This window comes from Anoplopoma fimbria, chromosome 5 (genome assembly GCF_027596085.1).
Source record: "Anoplopoma fimbria isolate UVic2021 breed Golden Eagle Sablefish chromosome 5, Afim_UVic_2022, whole genome shotgun sequence".
Lineage (NCBI taxonomy): Eukaryota > Metazoa > Chordata > Actinopteri > Perciformes > Anoplopomatidae > Anoplopoma > Anoplopoma fimbria.
The window spans coordinates 3765030-3774724 of record NC_072453.1 but is presented as its reverse complement, the minus strand read 5'-3'; the positions used below and the strand labels follow the sequence as shown (position 1 = coordinate 3774724).

The window sequence follows — 9695 nt, the reverse complement described above, 5'->3', positions numbered from 1 at the left end:
CCTGTGTTTGCCCTGCACTATTTTTCAATATTTTCATTGGCCCCCTTCCTTTGACTTAGTAAAAAAAAAAAACATCACCCTTCCCCTAATAGCTCTAAATATATTACTTTACACAGTTTTGATGATTCCAATTGCATTAGTAACTACAAAAAAAGAGCTTTGGTATGTCAATAAGCAACCGAAGAAGTGATCAAAATGATATTAAACATGAGTAACATTTATTTTAGTATTACCATAGAAATATTCTATACACAATGACACTTGGTAGACTTGAGCAGGTAATGTACAGGTTTACATCACAGTAAAGTGCAAGGTTCTTCGCTTGTTGGTGGACCGAAGCAGCACAAGCATCCACGTTAGGCTACGTCAAAAATCCCGGCGCTTGTTTTGTCAGCTCAATCGTTATCACAAACCGTATAAAAAACTATTCTGTTCAGTCATCTTCGTGGCAAATACACAGGTATCCTTAAAGAATAAATATACATTCAGGTCAATGTACAAAAATAACGACTACAAAATACATGTTTCTCCCCTACTGTCCCCTCCATCTTCTTCATCTTTAAAGTCTCCTCATATTTCAAGTCTTTACAGCATCAGTGCAGGATCGTGCATTTAGACATACAGAAACCAAATAAGCTGGGACACAACAGAAAATGTGTGTGTGTAAAGGATAGAGAGAGAGAGAGAGAGAGAGAGAGAGAGACAGAGAGAGAGACATTAGCCCTAAAAGCTCCACAGACAAAACAACAAAATTATGCAACATCAGGCACTTCCATTCCCTGCAGCTTCATTGTCACGAGACACTGACCCGTCATCCTCAGTGTGGAGTAAACAACTTGTGGACCAATGGGACGCCGCTGTGAGAGATTCAACGGACATGACACATCACATCAGCTCCTGTGTCCACTGGGCAGGAGGCCAGCAGGGTTAGACCGATGCACCGGGTTCAGAACGGGGCTTTTATCTTCAGAACGGGGCTTTTATCTTTTTTGGAAATTTCAAAGTTACATGAGATAAGTCTGTAATGCTGAAAATGCTTCACTTCCACTTTCAATTTATCAGTTCTTTTTCAGAGTTATTTGAATGATTATTTGATTGGTCATGTGGTCTTTACACACGAGTCAATTTCTTGTGTTTTAGACCTTTACCTAAAAATTGCATATACTTTATACAGTGCTAATTGAATTTAACTACTTTCCAGACAGCAACAGGTTTCTGTTTATTTAAAATAGAGTTTTCTCAGTTGTCATTGAAGAGTAGATTTGAAATGTTCTGATATCTAATTATTATACTTATAATGATATCTAAATCTATTGGTATGTCTTTCATCATAATCTATTAATATTCTCCTATAAGTAATACTTCTGAGGTGAGATTGTTTTGTAAACTGCTGTTTCCATGGTCAAGAATGAACCTCTGCTTTTACTTGATTCTCATGCCATAATGACTTGATACGGCTAGAGATATGCTCTGTCTCTTTTAGCTTATCTTACATAATCAAATGATAATGCAACGCTACGAGGGGACTGTTTGGACATCCTTGTTGGTGCATTCAAGGGTCTTTGGGAATTTAACATCCCATTCTTAGACCAGTGGTTCTTGCTATTTTTTTATTCGTCAGCCCTTAATGTTAATGTTCACGTTTAACAATCTCTTAGCTTCTCATTATCTCTTAATTGCCAGTATAAAAAAAGGAAGATTTATCACAGAAAAGTCAGTTTCCATATCCATACGGGGACCTTAATTTAGGGCAGGCTGGAAAAATTGCAACAAATCTTTTGTTATAAGGGAATATCTTGTGCAACCCCCCGTTATAGGTTGCATTACTATAAGTTGTGAGATGATTATATTAATTTAAAATATTTTCAAATCAAAATACATCACTTGATAAAAGCAAAGATTGAATTTTGTGTATCAGAGTTTAGTATTTTTTCCTCAATCATCCCACGACATCCGTTTTAGAGTTCTGACTAAAAGTAGGATTCTCTAACTGCTTGTTACTGCAATATTACATTACGATAATACAGTTTAATAAATAAATTAAGTTGAAACATTGTTAGATGTGATAGGTTGCCAACAGGGTCTTAAACACGTTTTAAGAATGCAAGGTAACTGGAAGGTATGAAATCACTGAAACCTGTTGATATCTTTTATCAAACAGTGTGTGATCCTCCGTGTCGGTCAAACTCTACAAACAGACTCCTCATTGACACACAAACCCTCATGGTATACAGCAAATACAGTGCAATTCAATAGTACATTATCTTATTAAGACTCATCTATTTCTTGATTTTTTTTTTTTGCAATAATAATTGTACGTTAAGTCAACAGAGAAAACAACATTTTTTTCACCGTCTTCGCATTGATATAACTGCACTGGAGGAGAAAGGCATGCAGGCGGATCAAATCGTCTCTCGGAGGATTTTTGAAACGCATACAAGACTAAGCCACGTGTTGTACGGCGGTAACAGTCTATGTGTCAACAGGTTACAGGTACAGCACTGCTTGTTAGTATGGGACTGACAGCTACGCCCACCTCACTGTGGTCTGGAGTATGTACACTACGTACTGAACGGTTAGCTTAGTGTGGAAGAGAGACAGTCACAGCGGCCATGTTTACATGCACAGAGACCTCTTTTTCATCCTCCTCTTCTTCAAGATTCTTCATTTTACTTGACCTGTACTTTTCATTTACAATTTTGTGCTACTTTATACTCTTTAACAGCTACATGTATCCCCACTGTAGTAACTACTTTTTAGTGAAATGTACAAATAAAAGCTTGTTACGGTTGCTCAATACAACTTGGCAAATTGTGTAATTTGTGCCAATTGCACAAAATAACAGCATGAGATGAGATAATAACACAAAAATGTTCACGCATGAGGCCTATTCTGTCAACTGCTTTAAAGGTACCCTGTGGAGTTTTTGATCACTAGCAACTCTACGGAGCAATGTTTTGATGAGTGGCTCCCTTATTAGTTGTTGAGCAACGCTGGTTTCACACTATTCCGCTGCTCTACAGGTGGCAGAAAGGCACCAAAAAAAAGGAAGAATGCAACAGCAGAATGCAAGGAAGAAGACTGTGAAGCAAACATGGATGAATGCAATGAAGGGCACGATTCCATAAAAAAATAAATTAAAAAAAAAGAGCAGTTTTCAGCAGTTTGAAATGTGAACAACACTGGCCCTCAGCTAGCCCAAGTACTGCTAACTGGAACTGATTCTCAGCCAAATTGGGCAACCTAAAAATCTACCTAAATCTGGCACCCATTTATGAGCCTATGAGTAACTGTGCATGTAAACTACCACTGGTCACGCTGGAAGTCGTAGGCTAAGGGAAGAATACAGCCAGTGGGAATTAAAAACACCAACGCCGTCTTTCGCACGCTGTTATTAAACCAGCACCCTACCTCTCCCTCTTGCTGTGCCCCTCCCCCCCCGACCCATTCAGACATCACACATCAGACCTACTGGCCCCAGTCTCTGAAGAAGCCTTTGGGCACCCTCGACTCTCGGAAAGTCACTGTGAGGGCGTTGAGCGTGACGTCTGTGACTGTCACCTCCCCCGGGACGAGGACGGGCCACCAGACGTCGTCGTCCGGCTTCTCTGATGCCGTTACCTCGTCTGGTCCGACAGCTGAGCTCCACTCGTCTGTCCTCTCCTGTCCTGGGTGAGACAGGGATACAGAGAGAGGTAGACAGAGGGTAGAGAAGGAAGGTGGAGCCGCAGTCGGACTGTGATTGCATCAAGCCCTTTCTGGTGTGTACTGTTATTGAGTTAACCTCTCTGGACCGGCCTGGATAGATTATATCTCTGCTCTGAAAGATGTGATGAACTGGCAGAGGCAGATGTTTGGCTGCAGGAACAGACGGCTCTAAGTGCTTCTGAGGTGGTGAGGGAGGACTGGAGTGTCACATTCTGCACTCCGCAGCATCATTTTGGGATTATTTAGTGACGTCTCACCTTTGAAATCATTAAAAATGGATTTTACTACCACCTTGAAACATTATTCATTCATTAAAGATTAACATCTGCTATGGCGTCAAACTATCAAGCGAAGGCATGTTACATTACGGGACAGACTGTAGATCCTTTTGGCTTTACATTTGCATGTACAGCAGAGACTTTGAATACACAGTCTTTAAAGAGTCTACATTTTCTCTTTAATCAGCTCAGGATGGAGGAGTTTCCATGTTTTTGGTTGCATGCCTGGTGAAAAAAAAGCCTCCAAGAAGGCTCGCGTGGAGTGAAGTAAACTGGGTCGTGATGGTGATTAGAGTCTACCGGCTGACCGACTGACACACTTACCATTTAAAGTGCCTTGGCTCTTCTCCGTCGTCTCTTTTAGATCCTCCTCTTTCTCCTCCTCCTCTCCATCATCTTCACTTTCTACATTGTCCTCCTCTTCTTCCTCCTCCTCCTCCTCTTCTTCCTCCTCTCCCCGGCCTTCCCAGTCCTCTTGCGTAGGACTTGGAGGGTTTGAGTCCAGGTTCGTGAATTGCGACCTCCTGGGTTTGCTTTCTCCATGTGCCAGTTGGTCTTCGTCCTCGGGGAGAAGGGAGCGCGTCAGAGAGAGACGCAGGCGAGGCGAAGGCTGCTCCGGAGTCTTGTGAGCACTGCGGAGATCCATGGCGTAGACAGTATCCTGAATAAAGATCAAACAGAGGATACATGAAAATGTAAACTTTTCAAACTGAATGATTACGGAAACACTGTGCACTGGTTATAGAGGAGGGTGATGATTAACTACATGTTGAGCATAATAACTGGACAGGGGCCACAAAGTAATGGGAAAGAGAAACATAATTGTATCAACAAGTATTAAGTGATGTACATAGATTTGACAAAACTTTCATTCTCTTTTATATTGAACTCCAAATCTTACCTGCAGAATGAGTCTTTTGGCTTTGGATCCTTTTCTCCTGTGTCCCAGAGTTCTCTCTCTCTGCTCTCTAAAAAGAGAGGCACACTGTTAAAAAGCTAGTGACAGAAAGAAAAATGTCTCCTGAATATTCGCCGACCATTTTAAGAGCTGTTCTTAGGCTCTGTTTGAACACTTTTTGTGTCAATGTGTTTCGTTAGATTCCTTCTTCACATGATAAAAGAAAAAATATATCCAGGAAGTGATCAGTCCCATAACAGTGCCCTGTAGAGTTTTTGACCACTAGTAGCACAATGGAGCAGTGTTTTACTAATGGGGTCCCTGTTTGGTTGGGTTTTACAACAAGTCACTGATCCACAGGTGGCGTACCGTGAAAAAAACCACAACAATACACCAGCACAGGGAGAGAAGAAGACTGCTAGCAGGTATACATTGACTTAAAAAAAAGCAGGTTTCAAAATCCAAATGTTTTATCAAATAACAAAAAGTCTTTTCACCAGGCAGGTATAACATGTGGAGTGGAGCCTTACTTCTCTTCGTAGGCCTGCACCAAGCGCTGGTCCAGAATGTGTTCCTCAGGTTCCCATGTGCTATACCTGTGAGAGGATAGAAAAACATGTGTATGGTCCAATAATGCAGTATTGCGTAACATTTGGTTCACACTTGGTTGGTAACAACCTGAACAAGTTATGAAATTATTATTGCTCCCCGGGCGCTTCTTAGCAGCCCACTGCTCCTCCGGGATGGGTCAAATGCAGAGAATTGTAATTTCCCCATTGTGGGACTAATAAAGGCTTAATTATTATTATTATTATTATTATTATGAGAACAATTGTCCATACTTTTCAGATTGTGCAATGCTATGTTGTGCTTGTTAATGTGCACATGGTTTTGATGTGTTAATGGCCATGGTACTTTTCGGTGGATATGTATAATCTGTTTCACATGTCTATGTGAATATGATTTGCGACCATTATATACTCCGTCCATCCTTCAATTTAAGGTTTACACACTTACTTTGGAGGCCACCCTTTCCACTTCAGCAGATACTCCACGTTCCCCTGTAGAGACAGAACGTTATGGAGTGGTATCAGCCAAGAAGTTGATTTAATAAATTACATCAGGGAATATACTGTAGACTTTTACAGCCATTAATACTACCTTAATGGATGTATGATGCATCATTTTTTCCAATTAAATATATCAAACGTTATTTCTTTGCAGATGTCTGAGATGCTACATGTCTGACTTTGATAAACAAAATTAAAGTGTTCCTTTGCAATCACCTCTTATAAATAATAAAAACTTAATAATAACAAGAGACAATCAAATAAACAAACAAACAAAATAAATAAAATCAAGTGAAATAGGTAAAATATAGTAAACAAATATAAGATAAAAACTAAGACCAAACGAAAATGAAACAATAAAACGACGACATCACATAAAAGCCATTCTGTAAAAATGTGTTTTAAGAAGTGATTTGGAGCTCTTGGAGCTGCTTCAATCAACAGACACGCCAATAAGACCAAGTGTGAGATTTTGATTTAATTGAAACTTGCTAGGTGATGCATCTAGTTGAAGATTGGCCCAAAGTTGCCAGCATCATTTTGTGGGAGGCGACGTGTTTGCTTGTTAACTGTTAAGCCCTTATTACAATCAAACCAGAGAAGGTCACAGCTCTCACCTCTATGAAAGTTTCCATCATGTTATCACCTGTCATTTTTTTCAGCACAGTGTAAAGAAACACCTGATCACATTTCACCAAGTTGCTCATTATCAAAATAGAGTTCCCTGAGGCAGATACAAACCTTTATGAATTATACATGTATAGTTTATTACAAGTAATAAAAAAATGAAGAGAGACAATGATAACTCGCTGAAGGTCACATTTCCCTCCATCCTCTTATCAATTTGATGTCTATACATCATATTCTTGTTGTTGATTAGAGTTTATGTGTAGGAGGAGGTTCCCATGCCATCAAATTATATCCACACTTAACAGTTAATATGAAATATCCCATATGTTTTCCATCCATAAGCCAGGCCACTCAGAGTTAGTCATCCTCGGTGACATCATCTGATAATGACTTCCAAGCTCTCAAAGGTATTCTTGGCGGGTGAAGTCACCACTTTTCCCGACTTCGTTTTACTCACCCAGTTCCCCTTTCTCAGTAAAAAGGCTGTGTATTTGGTGCGACTTAAAATGAAGTCCCCATGTCTTCCATAACTTAAAATGTAGTTTTACCTGTAAAGCATGTTAATGTCATGCTGTTTTGGGGTATATAGTGGTTATATGGCATTTAGCAATATATATTTTGTAGCATAATTCCAAATGACAGTTAAACTCAAGGTGCCTTTGGGTTGGATTGCAGTCTAGAAATATTGTTAAAGTATGGTTATCCACCAATAACAGAAATATTATGGTGTCACAATTTGACAGCTAGTAGCAACATGTTTGAGATGTGGATGCACCGATATAGTACACCGAGTACTACATGTGGTTAACTTTAGCCCTTGTATATTCTGTCTCTATAAACTTTCACTTTATACCTGATACTCTATGAAGCCTCGTTTAGGCTTTACCTCTAACCGCTCATACAGACAAATGAATATCAAGTCAATCTCCATTGCAAACCCCAATAAACTTAACCAATCAGCAGTTTTCCTTCTACTCCTTATGCCGTGTACTTAACCACGTGGCTGTTTTATTAACTCATATATCAAGCAAATGCCACACACTTGCTGAATGTGAAAATGTGAAATATTTTATATAATTGTTAATATACTCTATATGATATAGTCCAGAGTCCAAGAATCAATAGTCAAAGCAATCAATCGCATGTGCACAGATTGTAAAGCCCTCTGAGGCAAATTTGTAATTTGTGATTCTGGGCTATACAAAATAAACTGAATTGAATTGAATCATTTGTCACAGCCTGCATATTTAAGATATGCAGGCTGTGATAGGGGGATAGGGGCGGCTGTGGCGTAGTGGAGAGCAAGGTAGTTCTCCAATCAGAGGGTCGGTGGTTCGATACCCGGCTTCGGCAGTCGATGCATCCTTGGGCAAGACACTTAACCCCAAGTTGCTCCCGAAGGCTTGCCATCGGTGTGGACTGGATGATGCATGTTAGTTAGAGTCTGATGGTGGCACCTTGCATGGTAGCCTGTCATCAGTGTGTGAATGGGTGAATGATATGTAATATACTACTGACTGTAAGTCGCTTTGGATAAAAGCGTCTGCTAAATGACTGTAATGTAATGTGACCTTTTGAGACTATTTTTTTTGTATCAGTGCATTTGTAGCATACTTCAAAATTAGAATTCATTTTTTTTAAATCATATAGTACTTTGACTGCCCCAGTAAATTCAAACAGTTCATTTTAAATTATTAATAGCAGTAAATTGAGGAGCCCAAGGGGCCCCTCGTGCTCTCCGGGGGGGTCATCTCTACCTGCGCCCCTGCACGTGTCAACACCATATGGTAACTTAGACTGAAACAGACTGAATGAAGGTGTTTGCTTCATAACATCCCAGCGTGTCCTCCTGCTGCTCGTCCAGCCTCACACAGGACATGTGAAGCTGTAGTGCGATGTCAACAACGCTGCATCGACCCGCCCCCTTTATACACAGCAATTAGATAACCAGATTAGTCATTTAATCTCTAGTTTCATTAGCACACAGAGTAGCATCCCTTCCTCCTTAAAAAAAAAAAATGATGTGTCTCCTAAAAAAAAATGCTGCTGAACGGACTCACACAACATCCACAACGAGGTTACCTTCTTAACTCTTTTCTTCAGGATTGCTTCCACAGCAAACACTTGCTCTCCGATCGCTGACAGCTCCATCTCTGTGCGCGGCCCCGCGGCTCGTAACTGTCAAAGTACCGTCTTTTCTCCTCTGCAAGCTGAGCTAACGTTCCCGGTTTCCGTCCTTCTGTCCTCCCGTTACTCGCTCAGTCGCGTCCTGTTTTTCCTGACACTTTAAAAAAAAAAAAAAGGCCACATTTATCCTGAGCGACTTCCTGGTGCTGGTCTACCCGTGCTCCAGTGACTTTACAAAATCTGCGACACATCTGCACTCACTCCGCTCCGCGCGCCCCCGACCCCCGAGAGCGCGCCCCCAATTTTTTTTTTTTTCCCCCAACGAGTCGGCGCTCGCCCCCGGCTGCCTAATAGTTCACACAGTGTATATGGATGGATACTGGGATATGAAATAGAAATTATACCATGTTACAAGTAAAAGTCTGTAAGAAAAAAAAAACCCAATACTTCTTTACATTGATATGACAATTTGTAACATGAACTCATATTAACAATTCAGATTGGAATTGAGAATTTAAACTCAGAGATCACTTGCTCGCCTTTTCTGGAGTTTTGGCCCTCATTATACAGTCCTCAGCAGATACCAAAGAACCATAGGCTGTAAAGTGATATTGCAACAAATGGTTATTTTCATTATTGATGAAGTCTGTAAGAAGTAGAAGTTGAATTAGAAAATATCAAAGCAAAAAAGGTACCTGTATGTATAATAGGCCTGATGTAGGCCACTTGACGTTATTAGACAATAATGATAAGTATTAAAAAAGTAACATTCCACTGTACTAGTTGTTCGAGGTGGAGCTTACTATTTGAGTATATACAGTTTGTAGTTCCAGCAAGTGTTTTCCAACCTAGAGGTCGGCCTCCTCCAATGGATCAAAAGATACATCTAAAGGGGTTGGGAGGCGATTCAAAGGGAATGAAAAGAAAAACAATCTTCTTAACAATTTTGATTTAACTTTCCGCATGAAACCATCGGAGACATTT

At 40.2% G+C, this 9695-nt stretch overlaps 1 protein-coding gene across 1 annotated transcript; it reads right to left on the bottom strand.

The window, feature by feature from the left end:
- Window positions 1-3468: 3468 nt before the first annotated feature.
- Window positions 3469-8899, bottom strand: cbx7b (chromobox homolog 7b). The gene is made up of 6 exons (XM_054599450.1): window positions 8667-8899; window positions 5902-5945; window positions 5415-5480; window positions 4888-4954; window positions 4311-4647; window positions 3469-3668 (listed from the first exon to the last, which is right to left on the bottom strand). The coding sequence occupies exons 1-6, from the start codon at window positions 8733-8735 to the stop codon at window positions 3469-3471; spliced, it is 783 nt and encodes a 260-aa protein (XP_054455425.1). The 5' UTR covers window positions 8736-8899.
- Between the last annotated feature and the right edge of the window lie 796 nt (window positions 8900-9695).

Bases quoted from the DNA above. Each gene is read 5' to 3' on its own strand.
- cbx7b (XM_054599450.1), bottom strand. From the start codon at position 8,735: ATGGAGCTGTCAGCGATCGGAGAGCAAGTGTTTGCTGTGGAAGCAATC. The intron at 4,648-4,887 runs GTAAGATTTGGA...ATCTTTATTCAG, and splicing joins CCAAAAGACTCATTCTGCAG to GATACTGTCTACGCCATGGA. The intron at 3,669-4,310 runs GTAAGTGTGTCA...TGTCTCACCCAG, and splicing joins GAGCCAAGGCACTTTAAATG to GACAGGAGAGGACAGACGAG.